We start from the raw sequence: 20,194 nt of genomic DNA, 5'->3' as shown, positions 1-20,194 counted from the left end.
CTCTTGGAGTACTTTGCTTCCTTCTAAGAATAGTCCCCCATAGGCCCAATAGAGGCACTTTTGGGGGGCTAGCAAAAATTTAAAAACCGGCCCATGCATTATAACAATATTAGCATTGCGCTAGGCTCCCTTGCGATAAAGTTAGTTGGTGCCCACCCTTCGTCACGCGAGCAGAGAGGCTCATAGGAGGGGAGATCAATGGGGGGAACTGCATGTGGTGGAAGCAAGGACGAGATCAGCTATAGGTGTCTGTGGCATGTTGGGCAAGGTGTTACCCAAGTGGGCCCCTTGCTAGTACCCAATTGTGGTGTGGGCTCACTCTCCACGACCGACCCCTCACTTTTTGGACACAGTGGATCCACCCCTCCATTATGTATTCAAAGTAGAAACAACAATTCATGTTATCTTGTGCGTTGCTATAAGAAGGACACATCCAGAGGTGGACTAGGTGATGGCGGTAGCATGGCCTTGATCTGTGGCAACCGATGGATTCCTCAATGTTCTCTTGCTGATGGGTGGTTCTATGGCTCATTTGGATACAAAATGGTTGGCCTTGACGTGATTATATTGGTGCTGATATGGAGGGTGGTTCTTCCTCGAGCTTCAAGGTTTTAGCTGGATGGGGAGGTGGTGTTACTACGGATATTGGCATGGATGGTAGCAAGCTTGTGGCGTTGGTGGCATCCCAATGCTCTCTCTGATTACTCCAGTATGGCTTTGATATTTTGTTTGCTTTAAGCTATGCACAAGGTTGTGGCTCCTTGGAAAAGCCAGAATGTGTTCTTGGACATGGGTAGTTTATGAACGGTTTGATGCACATGACAATATCCTTGCATGAGTTTGTGACATATATTTTTTGGTTTTTTATATGAAATAGCTCACTCTAGCGAGCATTTCTACCCAAAAAAGAAATTACATCCTTAAGGAAAAAGGAAGAGCTACCGCCTCTACGGTAGTTGAACAATCCTTGAGAGCCATCAAAGGCCTCCAGCACTAGGGTAAGAGAGCCAGTTGAGAGGCGTTTTGTGGAAACATGATATGTTGGGAATCTCATCATTTTTAATATTTATGCGAATCAAGTGATACAAAAATCAATCTTTTTTAGGTTTTATTTGAATGCTCCATTTGAAAGAGTTCAGCTTTTGAGGCTTTTTGAAGCATTAGAGACACTCAAGGTCCAATAATGGTACACTCTTCAACAAATCACAACATGACACATAAGCAAGATGCTAGGAACATTCCAAATTCTTTGCCTCTAAATTGGGGGTGGATATGTGTCTAACATGAGGGTTCAAAATTTTTCATCTCTAAACTGGCTCCCTTACCCTAGTGGAAGACGTTGTTGTTGCAAGAGCGCTTTTGAGCAATGTAAGGGGGACCGCTCTAATCGATATATGCTTGAAGAAAAAGTAAGAGGGGTTCTCACCTAAAAAGTTTTTGGAGCAATTGAGCCAAAAAACCTGTAGTTTTTCTCTATTTGCAAATGGGTAGGCACATGCTGAATGTGAATACATTTTTCTACAAAATGTGCATGTGCATTCTTTCTCTGTCTCTCTCTCTCTCTCTCTCTCGCGGGCAGGCGCACGCTCGCTTAAAAATTGTGAAGCAAAGTGAGACAAAATGTGGTCCTGTCGACGATGGCGAAGCCCCAAGCAAGTCAGGGGGTTAGCGAGCGTCCCCACCCGCAATACCGACCCTGCCTGTGTCCCCTCTTCTCCCCCCCCCCTCTCTTTCACACACACACACACAGAGACTGGTTGTCAAATCCCCCCCTCACCCCCCCCCCCCTCCCCCCCCCCAAAGGGCCGGGATTGCTCGCATAAATACGCATTGGATTGAAGGCTCCCATCCCATGCTGCTAATGAGAAGCTTTGATGGCTGGCATGGACTCTCATCATCATTATGTGGAGGTGCAAGAGGATATGGAAACAAGCTCCCCAGAAGAAGCGATCATATGCAACAGCCTAATCACGCGCATGTACATCAGAGAGGTACTCTCTCTCTGACACACACACACAACACACACAGAGACACACAATATTTGCGTGAAAGTAGCGCTTGTTGGTTGCAGGCAGTAGCAGAGATGATCGGCACCTTCCTTATAGTGTTTGCGGGAGGGGCCAGCAGCATTCTGAGCGGTTTTGGAACAATAAGCACATCCATCTGCGGTGCCATGGCGGTTTCGCTCATGATATTTGCAACAGGCCATATCTCTAGAGCCCACCTCAATCCCGCCGTCACTCTAGGCTTTGCCATGGCTGGGGTTTGCTCCTGGAAGCAGGTAGCCTCTTCGTTTCAAGGTGTTCTTTTATTTATAATTGGGGTTTAAAGGGAGGTTTGAACATTGCGCGGCATACAAATTTGGCTTCCGCAAACGAGGCACACATCAAATACACCAACACAAATGCCAGAAACAAGTTTTGCATTGGGAGGTGTTTGGTTTAATTAGCAATTAGCAGGTTTTGTGCTCTATTTGTACTAAGCGCCGTCCTTACTCGGTTCAACATGCCACGTGTTTGTGTGTGCTTTTGTGTGTGTGTGTGTGTGTGTGAGAGAGAGAGAGAGAGAGAGAGAGAGAGAGAGAGAGGCTCTCATCAAATCAAATACGCATTGCCTGCTGAACCACTCCACGTAATGCTATTGACTTTGAAGTTTGCAATGCAAATAGGCCTACATTTATAGATGACTAGTATGGCTTCGGCGGCCTCTCTCTCTCCCCGTCTCTCCCTCTTTATCGTGTGCAACTGGGCTTTTTTTCTTTCTGGACTTTAGCCTTCAAGCCGCAGATTTCGACAAGTGTAAAGAGGAGCCCTTCCACCATATTATGTTAGTAGATAGACAGAAACGAATGCAAAGAGTATCTTTAAAGTAATCTATAAATGATAACATTCGTGACCTGACCGACCTTTTCCTTTTTTGAATTCCCACTTTCCATTTGTCCATCTCTCTATCTGCTAAAGTTTATACCTTTCAATTATTCCTAACCTCAATGATTCTTCTCCCTTTGAATGATTTTCCCTTTTAAAAAATTCTTTTTAGGATCTCTACGTCAGTGCTTGAAATAAACATTTTTCTAAATACTTAGAAAACCAACGCATGACTAATTTTAGAGCTAAAGTTTTTTACATTAAATCTCCCAAAATTTTGTAGGTTTCCTCGTCTTCAAATTTAAACTTCAGAGGTAAATTTTAACTTTTGTAGGTGGGATTACACTAACCTAAGTCTATTTCAAACGCGAATCAACTTAATACTTATGCTTTCTATGCCCTACGATAATGCACTAGTCTGACCGGCCGCCCCTCTCTCTCTCTCTCTCTCTCTCTCTCTCTCTCTCTCTCTCTCTCTCTCTGTGTGTGTGTGTGTGTCACGCGCTGTGCGAATCGGGAGGCACATGGCACACAATCGGAGCAACCTACTTTGGCCACTTGTCTTGCGCGTGAGGGGGGCCGGGCGGAATCCCCCCCCCCCCCCTTTTAATAATAGTATAGATTTCCATAGGGATTGATCACTATTTTTTGCCTTGACCATGGGAGAGATTACACTAGTATGCAACAAAAATCCATGACATAGCTAGGGGGACAGCACCATCGAAGGCTTTGTTTAACTTATTGTTGTGTTTTCATGTCCACGTTTGTTTTAATGTGAAGGTGTGTATAAATTACTTTGCTTGCTTTCGAGCCATTGAATATCTTGTTGCATGTGATTTTTCATGTTGAGCACATGGATCCACTTCGTGTTGTGACTCCTTGCTTTCACCAAAGTGCATCTCTGGCCATTTGGAGCATCTTACACCTTTTCTTGGAAAGCTTCTTAAAATCAAGATATTTCGTTGCCATCTAAAAGTTACAACCATGAAGCATACTCAAAAGCTTAGTTTTTGGGTATTGCTAGAGAGGGATGCTTGAGGTGCTGCCTGCACCTACTAACCATAACCGCAATTGTAACAGACTTGGACACTCCAAGTCAAGAATCAACCGCGACAACACCAAATAACCACTTCCAAACAATTCACAGATCACAATAGATCTGCACTGGCCCGGCGGAGTTCCGTGCCTAGAGATATTGGCCCCAAAGACTTGCGCCCCTTTCGGTATTTCTTTTTATATTAATCAATCATCAAAGTACAAGAGAGCGATTAGGGTTTCACTCTCAGACTCTGCGTCCAGATGCCCTGAGAAGTGAGGCCCTCACCACTAATTTAAAGGTTACAAGGGATGTCCAAAAGCAGAGCCCCAAAAGCTTCAAATCAAAAACAATTGCTCTCTCTCTCTCACAGAGAGTCAAAACATGAAAGCAAAAGCATTCTCTCTCTCTTTCTCATTTAAGTAGAGAAAAAGCGAAATTTGCGTCGCTCATCATTTTCCAAATTTTTTTTTCAGCCTCCGCGATTTTCGAAAATTAGGGTTTATGGCAGAAATTAGGGTTTGCAAGAATTTTAGGGTTTTTGGCAGAAATTAGGGTTTCTGCTGTCCGCCACGTCATCACTTTGTGACATACCCCCCTCGTGAAAGCATTGTAATCGACCGCGATTACGCCTGCAAAACCGACAAAAGCCATAAACCGTCTTAGCAGACACTGACTGTTAGTACCTACGTACTAGGAACACACATCTAGCACATGTACAAAATCGACAGTCACATCACACGACATCACACGACATCACATGACATTCAACATTCATTCGGATCTTAGACCATGATTTATCGGCAATGTAGCTAGCAATCACATCTAGGTCCAATCGGGACCTCAACGATGTCCGATTGACTAACCCCTATTGCAACCATGTCTATTCGAGATCAATCAGACCAAAATGCTGCAGTCATTTCGGCTATCAGTTCCTGCACTCACAAGAAGTCAAGAACAAATCAGTATCATAATCAGGAATTCCATTTCATAAAGTCATCCAGCAGAATACTGTCAGCTCTCAGTATCCCTGAAGCTCAAAGAGACATCAGTGACTTTAGTATCAAAATCGAGGCATCTGTTGACAAAGGAGCGGAGTAACTCCCCTCTTGTGCATCCCACTGCACCAGATCTTCGGCCAAGCTGAGTTTCTGGGTTCCGTTTGGAGTAGACTATGCGAAACCAAAACATCGAGGTAAAGTTTCACAATCCGAGGAGTATCTGCTAGGTCCTCCTCCTCCATCCACTTCGCATCAAATGCAGAAAAGTTCTTGAACTTAACCAAGAACCGCCTTCGGACTTTACCTTTCTTCGTATCATTATGTGCCAAAATTTGTTCAGGAACAAGGATCTCCTCGTTTTCTTCCACTTTGGGTTGCTCATCAGGCTCCCCATCATCAGGCACATCACCCTTAACAGGTTTCAAGAGACTCACATGCAATGCATTGTGAATCCTCCAAGTATCTGGCAGTTTCAATCGGAAGGAGACATCATTTATCTTGTCAGTAATTTGGAAAGGTCCGTAGTATCACATACTAAGCTTTGGAAAAAGCCTCTCCTTTCCCTTTTTCTTTCTTAGGTGTGCCTTCTCAAAAGTAAGAGCACCCAATCATCCTCCTTCAGTTTCCAGTCGCGACGATGGCAATCCGCTGCCTTTTTCTGTCGTTCTTGAGACTTCTGCAAAGTCTCGCGAACCTTGGCAAAAGCCGTATCCAAGTCTCGCGAATATTCATCCGCTTCAAATATCTAATCTTTCGTGCTCAGGAAGGATGGAACCTTCGCAGCACTTTCAACAATCTCACATGGCGTCTTCCCCGTCGAAAAGTGTATCGTGTTACTATAGGCAAATTCCACCAAAGGTAAGTTCTTTTCCCATTGAGTCTTCTGATCCGAGATACAAGACTTCAATAAATCTAAAATCACTTAATCGGCAATCTCAAATTGCCCGTCAGTCTGCAAGTGGAACGATGACGAGAACTGCAACCGTGTGCCAATGTTCTCCCAAATTGCCTTCCAAAACAAACTCATAAATCTAGGGTCTCTGTCGGAGACAATCGTCTCAGGCGTGCCATGTAATCGGAAAATCATCGTGATCATTCTGTATTCTCGAGAGATAAAAAAAAAATGAAATCCATTTCAATATTTTCCCAGGGGCGGGTGGGTATGGGTAAAGGCTGTAACAATCCCTGTGCCTTATGCCTGTCAAACTTGACCTTCTGGCATACCAAGCAACTGCGCACAAACTCTTCCACATCCTTCTTCAGTCTCCGCCAAAAGAAATCTCTCTCTACCCCTTTCATGGTGGTAGCAATGCCGTGGTGACCCGTAAAAGGTGGACAGTGGCAATCAGTCATAACCTTTTCCCTCAACGGCTGTGTAACGCACAACATAGTCTTTTTCATCAAGTAGCCTTCCCGAAGGGAGTATCCCGCTACTGTCTCCCCATCTCATATCCGTGTGAAAATATCTGCAAAATCTGTATCTGTGGCATACTGATCGACCATATCCTCGAAGCTCCTATGATGTATCGCGGAAATAGCCAGAACCAACGGTTTTCGAGACAAAGCATCTGCCACCACATTCTTCTGTCCCTGCACATGGACAATCTGGAAGTGGAACTGTGACAAGATGTTCACCCACCGCATCTGCTTTTCCGAAAGCTGCTTCTGTGACAAGAAGTAGCGCAAACTCTGATGGTCTGTAAAGACAGTAAAATCCGCTCCGAGTAGGTAATGCCGCCACTGAGTAAGAGCGTGGATAACTGTCAAAAGCTCTTTCCCATAGATCTGTGCTGTCATCTCCGGCCTAGAGAACAAACGGCTCTCGTAAGCTATGACATGGCCTTCTTGCATCAAGACCGTACCCAGACTACGACCACAAGCATCACAAAATACTTCAAATGACTTCTGCAAGTCCAGCAAAGTCAAATCTGGTCCTGTAGTGAATTTCTCTTTCAATGTCTGAAAGGCAGTCACCTCTGTGGGTCCCCACGAAAAAGGTACTCCTTTCTGTGTCAAGGTATGCAAAGGGGAAGCAACCTCTGCAAACTTTCGTATGAACCGCCTGTAGTACGAACACAGTCCCAAGAAGCTTCTAACTTCATGGACATTCCTCAAATCGGGCCAATCATGGATAGTCTCTATCTTGGCCGGGTTCATTTGCACTCCTGCTGTTGACACAATGTGTCCCAAAAAAATGTATCTCTGGTAGGAAAAAATCACTTTTCTTAGCATTAATCACTAATGTGTGATCTCATAATGCCTGAAAGACTTGAAGCAGATGATCTCTATGTTCTGCCTCATTCTTGGAGAAAACAATGATGTCTTCAAAGAAAGTGCCAACAAATAGCCTGTACTCTCGAAAAATCCTATCCATCATCCGGTTAAATGTCGCAGGAGCATTGGTTAAGCCAAAAGGCATCACCAAAAACTCAAATAACCCAAAAGTCGTCCGAAAAGCTGTCTTGTAAACATCTCCTGGCGCTATCCTGATCTGATGATATCCACTCTTCAAGTCAATCCTACTAAAGCACGAGGATCCCTGTAACATGTCGAGTATATCATCGATCCTAGGAATCGGAAATCTATTCTTGATGGTGATTTCGTTGAGAGTGCTATAATCGATGCACATTCTCCAAGCTCCGTCTTTCTTCAAAACCAACAACACTGGAGAGCAATACGGTGAAGTACTAGGTTGGACAAGACCCTTTTCCAAGAGGTCTTTCACTGAGTTCATAATCTTTTCATTCTGTACTCGGCTCACATGATAAGGTGGCCGATTCGGTGGCGTGCTTCCAGATATCAGATCAATGGTATGATCTTCAGGCCCTCTCAAAAGCAATCGGCATGAGCGTGGAGAAAAAAATATTGGCGTTCTTTTCTTCAGGTCAAAACATATTCAACTTTTATCCATCGTTCAGTTCTCCCAAAAGAATGAGTAAGAAAACTAAAGTTCATCAAGTACAATCTCTAAGCCCTTCATTTATCAAAGTCGCTTTCTCGGCCCGGTAGTCAACCACGGCGTAGTTCTTGTGGCCAAGGGATCCCGAGTAGAACGTCACTCGCGTGCCCTAAACACCCCTGTCATTGCAAACAAAGTTTGCCAATGCTCGGTGTAATGGAAACATCCCATCCGGGTGCCAGTCGAACTACCTTCGCCTGTGGCGTCAGTCTGTCGGGCGTAGTTCCAAATCGAGCCGCCAATTCCAAGTGAAAAGAAGTTGGCCTTGGCTCCTTCAAAAGAGCTTCCTGATCCTTCACTTTGCCCCGAAAGCGACAAAGTTTGTACTTTCATTCATTAGATTCGGTGCAGGTCCCACGCCATGTGGTACCAATTCTGCTTTTCTATCTGCCTTTTTTGCCACATTCCTTAGCTGCTCTCGAACTCTCAGACCTGTCGTCGTCTTTATCATTCTGTTCTTTCTGTGCCTTATCAGGGCACTTCGCGGAAATATGTCCATGTTCCCCACATCCAAAGCACTTCCCCTCTCTGATGAAGCGAGCTCTCTCCTCAGGAGTAAGCTTGGGTCGTGCATCCTTTTTTTTCTCTAGGTTGCTCTTTTTCATTCTTCTTTGATTCCCAGAAGTCTGTTCGGCTCATTATGTCATGGCCTCATCTGTGGGGTAGGTCAAACTGTCAGAGTGAATGGCAAACCCCCGCTTCGCATGACTCATCAACTCCTGAATAGAAGCTGACTTCTGTTCCAAGCAGTGATCTCGGATCTCTGTAGGTAGACCCAAGGTAAACCGCTCAATCTGTTCTCTGAACGAGATCTTCTTGAATGAAGAGGCGGGTAGAAAAGAGTTCCAGAATCTTTAACAATAAGCATTGATTGTATCTTTCTTGGTCATCCGAAGATGGTTCCAAGCAACTCGTACATCTCGTTCATATTCTTGCGTCAACCAAGAAGAAATAAAAAGCTTCTTAAATTTCAGCCATTTAACTGGCGCAGTCTTGTTTAAAAGAAGCGTGGACCACCAAGCACGAGCATTCCTCTTAAAGTAAGAGGTAGCTCTCTGAATCTTGGAGTGCTCTGAATAGCGTCCTCCCGCGAAAGCGATGTCAAACTGCTGAAAAAAGACAGCCTTCGAAGCATCCGAGTATCCTGAAAAAGTATCAAACTTGATCGAGTGGCCACCTTCCTTAAACTCTCGGACTTTCTTGCTTTTATCTTCGAGAAAGTCATACTGGTTGGCTTTGTAAAAATTCCTCTTGTTCGCATAAAACTTTCCGTCATCGGAATCTCAGCTGTCTGTAGACGAGTGCTCAGTAGAACTGTCAGTCTCTGGGCGAGATGTAGCCTTCTTCTTGCCCTTTCTGAAGCTTTGTGTCTTGCTTCGCTTTTTGCTTTTTCTGTCTTCTTCGCTCTAATCCGAGGAACTAGAAGAACTGTTAGAAGAAGAAGAAGAAGAACTGGGTAGGTCTTCAAACTTGACGCGCTTCTTCAATTTCTTTGCCTTGTCAAATGTCAACCGACGACCCAAATATCCCGGGAAGTCAGTGCCTTTCTTCTGCTTTTTGCCGTGCTTTTTGGCTTTCTTTTGCGTGTCAAAAAGCTGAGCAATCTGTGCATCAACCACGTTCTCCAGTTCCTTCTCCGTATATTTCTTGGAGGCAGAAGGTTTCTTGAGAGTGGGGTTCGGGAGTGGTGTTGTGGTTCTCCGCCACTCCATCTGTACCTCTTTCAAAGAGGTCTGGTTCATATATTTTGCCATCTTCGGGTCCTTGGCAAAATTGAGCATCATCTTTGTTGCATCGCCAATCAACTGGCGACGCTCTATCTCTCGCCGCTCCGCCTAAGTAGGCCAAGGCGGGCCATACTCTCTGCCTGAATCTTCGTTGTGATCCCAGCTCGCATCTCCAGATGCAGAGGGAGTCGACTGATCATTGTCTGAAGCCATAGGTGACGCGGAAAAAAAATTCGGGGATCGGATTTCCCGTAGAAGAGAAATCGGTCGTGCTCTGATACCACTGTAACAGACTTGGACACTCCAAGTCAAGAATTAACCGCGACAGCACCAAATAACCACTTCCAAACAATTCACAGATTACAATAGATTTGCACTGGCCCGGCGGAGTTCCGTGCCTAGAGATATTGGCCCCAAAGACTGGCGCCCCTTTCGGTATTTCTTTTTATATTAATCAATCATCAAAGTACAAGAGAGCGGTTAGGGTTTCACTCTCAGACTCTGCGTCTAGATGCCCTGAGAAGTGAGGCCCTCACCACTAATTTAAAGGTTACAAGGGATGCCCAAAAGCAGAGCCCCAAAAGCTTCAAATAAAAAACAATTGCTCTCTCTCTCCCGCAGAGAGTCAAAACATGAAAGCAAAAGCATTCTCTCTCTCTTTCTCATTTAAGTAGAGAAAAAGCGAAATTTGCGTAGCTCATCATTTTCCACACAAAAAAAATTCGATTCGACCTCCGCAATTTTCGAAAATTAGGGTTTCTGGCAAAAATTAGGGTTTGCAAGAATTTTAGGGTTTCTGACAAAAATTAGGATTTCTACTATCCACCACGTCATCACTTTGTGACAGCAACTGCATAGCCGTAGAAGTCTTCTAAGACATCGACCTAGAGAGGATTGGAATCCTCTCTAGGTCTCCAAGTTCTTCTCTAGAAGAGACATTCAATTTCTAATATTCCATTTTTAATGTTCAGAAAAATCACCAATGTCTAAGGAGCTAGGGTCCTCTTAATAGCACCAAGAAACAAGTATCAAGATCATTCTCTTTGCTTATAGTCAAAACTCGGATAAAAAGACCGAAAGACCCTTCAGAACTTTCGTAAACATTAAACCAACTTGAAGCGCTTGATTGGGACATCCCACATGAGGTGGATATTTCAGTTTGCTGGTTGCATCGCCAAGACCCCTTACTTTTGCCTTGTCTTCAATTGGCAAAAAACCAAAAAAACATTTTCAAGAGCAAAACTTTCCGCTCATCTTTGCATTCAGAGTGCCATGTGTTGTCCAGCACGTGGCTCCATTTGATCTTGTTCCATTTTTTAGACCAATTTTTTTTTGACATACCCAACCCACTGCTCAGAGAAAGCCAACTTCTCATAAACTCTCTTTGTCAAGGGAGAAAGAAAGGACTTTCCCCAGACCACTTCCACACCTTCCACTCGACTGTCGTGGAGCAACGTGGGAGGAAGATGGGAGAAAGGAGATCCAAGAGCCTACCAACAAGGACCTCTTTGTATAGGGATAGGCGATTGACCTCTTTCCATCGGTCTAAATTCTGCCATCCTCGTTCTCGATGGTTCCACAAGAGGCCAAGGTGTCCAATCCTTTTTGTGTATGAAATATAAAAAAGAATGCTGATAATCATCTTTCTCTTGAAAGGAAGTGCCAACAAAATGGCCTAAATGATGAAAATGATTCCAATGGAGTGTAAACCTCTCCTGAGGTAAACATGTTTGAAAAGTCATTGTGGAAAGAGACAAGGATAAAGAAGGAATAAAAGGAATGACATCACCTTTCAAAGGATAAAGAAGGAATAAAAGGAATGACATCACCTTTCAAAGGGTTGGTGAATGACATTTTGTTTAGTTGTCCACATTTTACAACCCCCAACCCCCTCCCCACCAACAAAAAAAAAAAGAAAAGGGTGAAGAGTCACTAGGGTAAAGGGGTCAATAAAAAACCACCCCCCAAAGAAAGGACAATGACACCCTCAATAATAAGACAAAGCTGAACCAACTTTGTGCAATTCAAAAGAATGCTGAACGTTCATTTTATTTGAAATGGAACTTTTTCATTGGACAATGGATGACTTTAATCCTTGTTGGCACCCATGTCTTTTTTTTGGGGTTGGTGTGTCTTCTTTTTCACACCCATTTTTGTTACACAGGAATGCATAAATGGATTAATAACTTTCGGCTACGATCGCCAAAAAAGTTGAGATCAATTTTTTCGTAAAACTCTCGATGAAGCGAATCAAATGAGCTACTGATTGGTTATAATTGGGCTCGAAGATCGGAGATCTAGACTCCCTCTCTTAGGTGGCCTTAAGTTGGGGGTTTTACCCTAAGGCTTACTAAAGATAAGACCCATCATCAACGGGGATGAGAGTTATGGGGAGCGGGTATGAATAAGTGCTTACAATCACATGATTTTTTTAAGTATAATATAAAATTTTATTGTCTATTATACACACGCTAATACGATCAGAGTCTCTCTCTCTCTCTCTCTCTCTCTCTCTCTCTCTCTCTCTCTCTCCGTACAATCGGCGTTTCTCTCTATTTGAGCGCATTCAGTTGTAGGCAACACTGTCAGAGGTGGCTGGATCAAGGAGCTTGCGACACATGTCGCCAAGGGGGGGGGGATAATCATAAATGGCTTATATGTTACCTAGGGCCCCACTTAAATAACAACTTGAAAGGCTTACATTGGCATTCAAAAGCACAATAAGATAAAAAGTAAGTAAAATTAATAAACGGACCCATTGCCAAATTAAAACAAAAGAAAAGTTTAATTGTATTCATAAAAAAAGATAGGTCTATTATGCATAATATATAATAAAATGTAAAAAATTTGATAATTATAATACTTTGTGGAAAATTGATATGTAATAAAAACTATAAAATAAAAAGACATTAAAATTGTTACCAAAAGAATATTTTAATGCTTTTTATAAGAAAAGATAGATATAATAAGCATAAAAAATAATAAAACAATTTAGTGAAATGAAAGTTTTTAAAGTCCTTAAATGAAACTCGTGGCATCAAACTCGTATGAATATATTGTTTAATCTTTTGTTCTCTAAAGCCTTTTGGGCCTCTAAAGGCCTTAGTATCCGAAGGGTAAAAGTCGTTCAATTTTCCTTGTTAGACAAGTGTCCCTACAGAGCTTCGACAAGTGTCCCTACAGGGCTTAAAAGTCTTGTGAATGAATAGAAAAAGATCATAGCCTTTTGAATGCTATTCCCTAAAGGTCCAAAGGTGCATTCACTTTTTGGCATGTTTGACAAAATCTTTAGAGAACAAATGAATAAACAATATATTCATAGAGGTTTGATTCCGTGGTATGAGATATTAATAAGGGTCATTTCATTTAAGCATTTAAAAAAAATCATTTTATCAAGTTGTTTTATTATTTTCTATGCTTATTAAATCTATCTTTTTTATAAGAAAATATTAAAACATTTCTTATTTTAATTATGTCTTTTTATTTTATTTTATTATGCAAGAAACTTATTGAAAGGACTAACAAAAAATTAGAGAGTATCTATGTATAAATAGTTTTGAAAGAGATTCTTTTCTTGAAAGGAGTAGACATTTGTCTTGTAATGCCAAACTTGGATTCCCCAATTGCTTTCTTTTCTTTTTTCTTCGCCAAACCTCTTTTAAGAATGATTCACACTCCCACTCTTGATGGTCCCTCTCCCCTGATTTGGATTATCAAATGACACTTTCGTGAGTGTCTTTCTCAAGAGAGTTTTCCTTTGCTCTTCAAACAATACATGCTTCACTAAGGGTGAGCATGCATATGCTAGCTTTATATAGAGAAACAATGCTACAAAAAAAAAAAGCCTTTTGTGTTACAAATTGCACATACGTGGATCACAAGTTGCGAGGGCGAGATTGTAGAGTGAAATTGGTGAACATGGGTAGAAGATACAAGGTAGATAGCAAGGGGCGGTGCTATAGAGAGTTACAATGCACGTCAACAGAAGGAAGAGGGTTGAAGTGGCCTAGGAAGCCCTAGCAAGGTAGATAGCAAGGAGTGGTGCTATAGAGAGTTGCATTGCACGTCAAGAGAAGAAAGAGGGTTGAAGTGGCTTAGGAAGCCCTAGCAAAAACAATCTTTTGTTGCTATTTCATATTCAAGATTGAATAAGAAAGAGGGTTGAAGTGACCAAGCAAAAACAATATTTGTTGGTATTTCATATTCAAGCTCGCCTTACCAATCCTCCAAGCCCATTGTAGGCGAAAGTTTGGCATACCAAAGTGGATTTGGTTTCTCGATAATTAATATTTTCCTCTTATAAAAAAGTCATTTCTTTTCCTTTGCCATATTTGATTGGAGACAGACCTTGTGATTTTATCACTTGTTTTTCTTAAAATAAGTTTTAAGGTAAAATAAGAGGACAAACTTTATAGCCATTCTAACACTACATTTATAGGAGTTTGATTTCATGATGAAAAATATTGACTTGATGAAATCTTTTGTAATATTTTATTTTATGAAAGAGTTCTTTCATTTAAGGATCTCATAAAGCTCCATTAAATTTTTTAATTAATTTTTTTGGCTATTAAACTGCCTTTTCTTATAAAAGCATAAAAATATTTTTTTTGTTTGAGTTTGTCAATGCATTCTTTTTTTTTCCTTATTGTACTTTCTTTTCATTTCATTTTGTTTTAAAATGCCAATGGGTGCCTTTCAAGATTCACCTTGTTGATTAAGTGGGGCCTTTCTAAATACAAGACATTTGTGATTTTGTGTGTATAATAGATAATAAAATTGATATTAAAACACAATGCAAATCACAAGTGATTGTAAGTACTCATTTAGACCTACTTTTAGTAGCTACCAACCTCCCTTAACTTTAAAGTTAAGCCTTAGTGACTCCTCACCTTGTCCAGACATGCCAAAAAAGTGAATAAAAGCTTTAAAGAATAACATTTAAAAGGCTACGATTTCTTTCTATTCACAAGACTTTTAAGGTCCCCTTGGGACACTTGGTTAACGATGAAAATTGAAGGACCATCACCCTTGGGGTACTAAGATTTTTAACAAGGTTAAAAAAAAACCCACACGCGCGCGCACACACACACACACACAAAACAAAACAAAACAAAACAGAAACTTATATAGGGGCCTTTAAGCCGCTCATTCCAGAGATATATCAAATAGCAATTGTATAAGGAGGGTCTTCAGGTGTCTTACCTTTTGGAAAATCAAGTATAGAGCTGAAAATTGTCATTCATTCAAACACACCTCCTTAGTTTGATATGGTTTTCTTTCTTGAAAGTCGACAATGTTTTAACTTCATTATGAAACTTTATGAAAAAAGGAGCAAAAATCAAGTTAATATCAGGAGCGTAATATAGTATATAATGTGAATTTTAAATTTAGCCTTTCAATCTATATAGTTTGATCTAAAAATCAACTTAGTAAAATTAGGCTATAAGTTTTAAATGTAGTTTAAACATTTATGGCGTGGTAAGTTTATATGTGCACTATTGAGGTTTATTGTAAAAGAAAGGAGGAAAATTTAAAGTATCACTTAAAAATAAAAAAAACTGTGGGGTAAGTTTTCTATTGTTTTTAAAACCTTCATTAAACTCAAACTTGAAGATTAGTTTTGATTTTTTGAGAGGTTAGTATAGCTTTTTGCTAATGATAAATTGATAAAAAGTTATACATTTGAAGGAAAAATTACATGCCTTGGAAAAATTATTTCTATAAGTAAAAAGCACATTAATAAACCTTTAGAAAAAAGGGAGGTTCTTGAGTTAAGAGTACATTCCCACCAGCTATGTTGAAGAATTGTCCAAAACGGTCTTTTTAAAATTGATCATCTCTAGTTCAATTGATAGGGCGTCGCAATTTTATTACTTGTTTGACATTGCTAACGTGAATCTTCACCTTGTTTTCTTAAGTCAAAAAATGATGATTATGTTTGAATGTAAGTTGATATCAATTATCGCAAATAATAATTATTTTGATTTAGCTCTATATAAGTGATTTTTTTTTTCTTGTTTGCATATAACGATGGGCTTTCCTTGAACATATTAATTTTAGTTTTGTAGTTTGACACACTGAGGAACTCGAAAAAGAATATTTTAAATATCTAAACTCTTTTATAATCAAACGGGCATATGATTAGAAAATCCACAGGCCATTTGGCACTTGGAATGGAAAATTCTACGATGAAGTGAGGAAGGAGAGGGTACCTAAACGGTTTGCTCAAAGGGATAACACATGTTCTTCAAATTTTTTATTTTATAGCTCTAATCTTTTATTAGATTTTCCCGTTTTTAGGATTTTAATCTCCACACATTTTGAAGCAAGGACTCCACATTGTCTAGGGTAGAGCAGTCGATTTAGAGACGCTCAAATCTGTATGCGCCAGTTTAGGGAAATTCAGATTTTTTTAAATTCAATCTCCCATGATATTCCATGATTTTGAATCAAAGTGATGTCAAAAGATAGCTGATGTGAAACTCTTTAGGTATTAAAGGTCTCCCTCATTAAGTTTACTCAAACACTGTTCTAATTTTGGGACCCATATTTTTATTGGCTTCTGTACCCTAAGCCTCTAAATCTACTTTCTCTATACATAGTACACAATGGAGAAATTAAAAAGCTTTTCCACTAGGAGGCCTCATCATTTGATCACTTGTCTCTTTTGGTTGCAGGTTGTTCCTTACATCATAGGGCAAATCTTAGGCTCATTGTTCGCCTCAGTAAGCTTGCTAGTCATTGTGCACGATGCTACGCTGTTCTCTGCTGCCATTAATCAACCCTCTCAGGATGGTGGTGCATCTTTTGTTTTCGAGTTTGTTGCCACTTTCTTTCTCATGTTTATGAACATGAAGGTGGCATGTAACATTGGGAAGGTGAGACATTTCCTTCAAAACTATATATATTTTTCCACCTTACCTTACAATGAAAGATCAACCAAACCAAAGGAGATTGACTTTGTGCTTGATTCCTTTTTTGTTTTTGCATATGTGGTGACTAGGTTGGAGTTCTTGGAGGAGCTTTCATGGTAGGGATCACAGTTGCGTTGTTGGGAATTTACGCAGGGTAAGAATAAAAGGGACTTTTGTTTTACAATAAGAATATTTAGGCACAAGTAGCATACAATGAAGCTCGAATTGTATGCAGATAAGGAAAGGGATATATCATATCCACTCAAAAAGTGTGTGTGTGTGTGTGTGTGTGTGTGAGAGAGAGAGAGAGAGAGAGAGAGAGAGAGAGAGAGAGCTTAATGTTTTTTTTGGCAGGCCATTGTGCGGTGGTTTGTCAATGAACCCTGCAAGATCAATTGGACCTGCAGTAGTTGGATTGAAGTTTGAGTCCTTGTATATTTTTATATTGGGGCCAGTAGGAGGAGCAATCCTTAGTGGAGTCACTTATGGTATAATTTGCCCAAAAGATAATGGTAAATTGTGTTGATAAACCAAATCCAATTTACCCATAGGTCCAAAATTTTGAAGTATAGCCTCAAAGTCCCCAAATGATCAAGACAAAGTCCGGACACATGATGGAGGTTTCAAGGATCTCAGAGCTCACATGGCCAATTCTTTCATGGGGAAATAGTCCAAGTCCAATGTATGCAACTACGTGAAACCTATATTTTCCTTGCTTGTTAAATTTGTATAAATATCAAAATTGTGAGGTGATCTCTAGGAGACAACCGTAGTAAAAGCTATGGCCTTGAATGGAGGACACAAATGAGCCAACTCTGTTAATGCAATAAAAAATATTACTTTTTGTTTGTTATCCAAAGTGTCATTGTTTTTTTTTTTTTTGTTTGCAAGCTAATGATTTGCATAGATAGTTTTACGGGATTGTGCCCACACACCCGCATGTCGTAGGGGTTGAACAATAGTGGGTGTGCTTAAGGCCCTCACCTTTACCGCTAGGCCAATTCCCCTTGCCATATTGTATCTTTAATTGTGCTTTTCATGGGCCTCAAGGCGTAATACAATTTTCAAATAAGAAGCCAAGGTATAATATGATAGAGAAGCCATGCCCAATGGACTTAAGGTGCCTATACATTAAGATGAAAAATAGTGATTGCAACCCCCGCCCCCGCCCCCCCCAACCTCTTCAAAGATTGGCCAACCTCGAGATTGTCCACTTATGTTATCTCAAGCGTGGAAATCAAGAAACCTTTGAGTTTTTGAAAATACCCTACAACAGCCAAATCTGAAGAAATCATACACGAAAGCGAAAGCGAGGATTGTATTTTATCTGTTGGAAATAAAAAAAAACTTTGATGAGTGGAAGCCAACACTTGTCAAAAGTAGCTATTAAGAAAGTGTTTGCTAAGGGCTCCCTGTTTTAGCAGCCCATATCACATCTTCAATTTTAACTGTGTAGGTGGCTATGAAAAGGAAAATGCATGTAATGTTTTGTATATTTTGGCTCCTCAAGACACAAATTGTGCTTATTGTGCTTGAGGCTCATTGTAATTTTGTTTCTTCTAGTACATGACCTCCGCGCTTTTGCCTCAAAAGAAAAACATGGCCTTTATTCTTATGAAACTAACTTTTGTTTCAAAGCACAAAAAGATAGTGTTGGTTTTATGTTCCTATCATGTAATATCAATTATACAATGGATGCTACATCAACGTATAAAGATTTTATCGTATACAATAATACATTTTTTAATCTACTTAATGACGATAACAGTAACACAACAAAGGATTTAAGGTGGACTTATGCATTGCATGCACTCAAGTATGCTATAGGGTCGCCTTTGATGAAGATCATAGATGTCTCTCTCTCTCTCTCTCTCTCTCTCTCTCTCTCTCTCTCTCTCTCCACACGACCTTGAGTCGAAGACTCCTCACGACTCCTCACATAGGTCTTGAGGTCTCTTGGAAGTGTTTATATAAATTTAGAAGCTCTCTTCTCTCTCTCTCTCTCTCTCTCCCCACATCTTAAGTTAAAGAAGACTTGTTGGCTATATCTTTGAGGTCACTTGTAAGAGCTCCTAATTTCAACACTCCTCAGATAATACATAAGTTCTATTACAGATTTTCCAATGAAGCTCTCTCTCTCTCTCTCTCTCTCTCTCTCTCTCTCTCACACACACACACACACACACACACACACACACACACACACACACACACACACTATCTACTGGGATTTAAAAACCTATTACCTGCCATTGCCGTGGCCCACTACTCTAACCCACTACACACTACCTCTAACTACACACTACTTATGGGACCCGTTGATAAAAGGCCTTTAATTCAGCACAATGTGAACTGCGACCTAAGGGTAGGTGAGTACATGACCGTTTTCCCTAAATCGGGCACTGTCTTGGCTTTTACTACTGGCGTTCTGGTTTGGCTGCGTACTCTGCCTCTCTCTCTCTCGCTCTCTCTTGTGTACGCGCGCGCTCTCTCTGCCTCTCCTTCTGTATGGGATGGTGCCAAATACCCTTTACTCTGCAAGGCCCGTCATGACATCCACAAGCCATCCGGGTGCTGCTGCTCTCTTGTGTATATAAATAGGTGAGCTACTCTATAGCTCACTTAGTATTTGTACTGGTCCTTCTCTGTGGTGAGTGTTTGCAATTCAAGAGAGGGGAATATGGCTAAAGGCAAAGAGAAACTAGCCATAGTGGAGCTGGGTGCTCCGACGCAAGCTCAGGTAATCTTTTCTTTACATGCACAAGTCTTGGACATGCAGGCGCTTATGATTACTTGATGTTGGGCCACTTTACCACTCTGACTTCTTAGCTAATTGATTCGAGTAATGGCATTTGTCTGCTCCAATAAACAGTTATAAAGTATACACGGTTCTGTCTGATTATCTTAAGAAATACATTGTTCTGTTTCACATTCACATATTGGAAGGATTGTTGCTAGTGGGCACCTTGACCCGCACCATTAAAGGTTTTTTTTAAAAAAACTCTGAGCTGATCTCTGCAAGTTTACATACTGCTTTTTAATTTTTCTAATCTAAATGGCAAATGACTCTTGGCTTTTCTGACTTCTTTGATTACTTGGATAAAAGTATATGACTATTGCAATGATAAGTTGGTAAACAGTACAAGGTTCCATCTGAGTATTGGAAGTAATACACTGAATTTCTGGATTGCATTTACATGTACAGGTTGGGAATATGATAAATTTCTGATTGTAATGACGCACCTCGGCCTGGACGTTTGAGTTTTCTTACTAACACTTACTGCCGGTTAAATTTTCTCATCGACATACCATGACAAACTGACAAGGCAACTAACTCCTGGCCTTTCTGACTTCTTGGCTACTTGGATTGAATAAAGGTATATGACTACTGCCATGACAGAAAGGTAAACCATACATGATTCAGTCTGAGTATCGTAAGTAATTTACTGTTTTTCTGGCATGTAGTCACTTGTACATGCTGGGAATGTGTTTAGTTTCTGATGGTAATGAGGCATCTCGGCCTTGACCTTTGAGTTTTCTAACTAACATTCACTGATTCAAAAGCATTCTTATGCTTGGCTAGGCACTGTATGCACTAGGGCCATAATGAGTGTTGGGTGTTTAGTCTTTTCTTTTGGATAGTAAACCTAACTTGATGATGCATATAGAACTCGGTTAATTAACTGTGGT

At 40.7% G+C, this 20,194-nt stretch overlaps 1 protein-coding gene across 1 annotated transcript; it reads left to right on the top strand.

The window, feature by feature from the left end:
• Positions 1–1,794: 1,794 nt before the first annotated feature.
• LOC147421554 (aquaporin NIP1-4-like) lies at positions 1,795–17,357 on the top strand. The gene is made up of 5 exons (XM_086502562.1): positions 1,795–1,991; positions 2,072–2,281; positions 16,268–16,468; positions 16,594–16,658; positions 16,859–17,357. The coding sequence occupies exons 1-5, from the start codon at positions 1,875–1,877 to the stop codon at positions 17,028–17,030; spliced, it is 765 nt and encodes a 254-aa protein (XP_086358688.1). The 5' UTR covers positions 1,795–1,874; the 3' UTR covers positions 17,031–17,357.
• The last annotated feature ends 2,837 nt before the right edge of the window (positions 17,358–20,194 follow it).

This window comes from Adiantum capillus-veneris, chromosome 27 (assembly GCF_014529385.1).
Source record: "Adiantum capillus-veneris isolate H3 chromosome 27, ASM1452938v2, whole genome shotgun sequence".
NCBI lineage: Eukaryota > Viridiplantae > Streptophyta > Polypodiopsida > Polypodiales > Pteridaceae > Adiantum > Adiantum capillus-veneris.
Note: the sequence above shows the minus strand (reverse complement) of the source record. Positions and strands in the feature narration are given on the sequence as shown.

Coding starts and splice junctions, on each gene's coding strand:
- LOC147421554 (XM_086502562.1), top strand. CDS start 1,875: ATGGCTGGCATGGACTCTCATCATCATTATGTGGAGGTGCAAGAGGAT. Junction 1,992..2,071: donor CGCGCATGTACATCAGAGAG/GTACTCTCTCTC, acceptor TGTTGGTTGCAG/GCAGTAGCAGAGATGATCGG. Junction 16,469..16,593: donor TGGCATGTAACATTGGGAAG/GTGAGACATTTC, acceptor TGTGGTGACTAG/GTTGGAGTTCTTGGAGGAGC.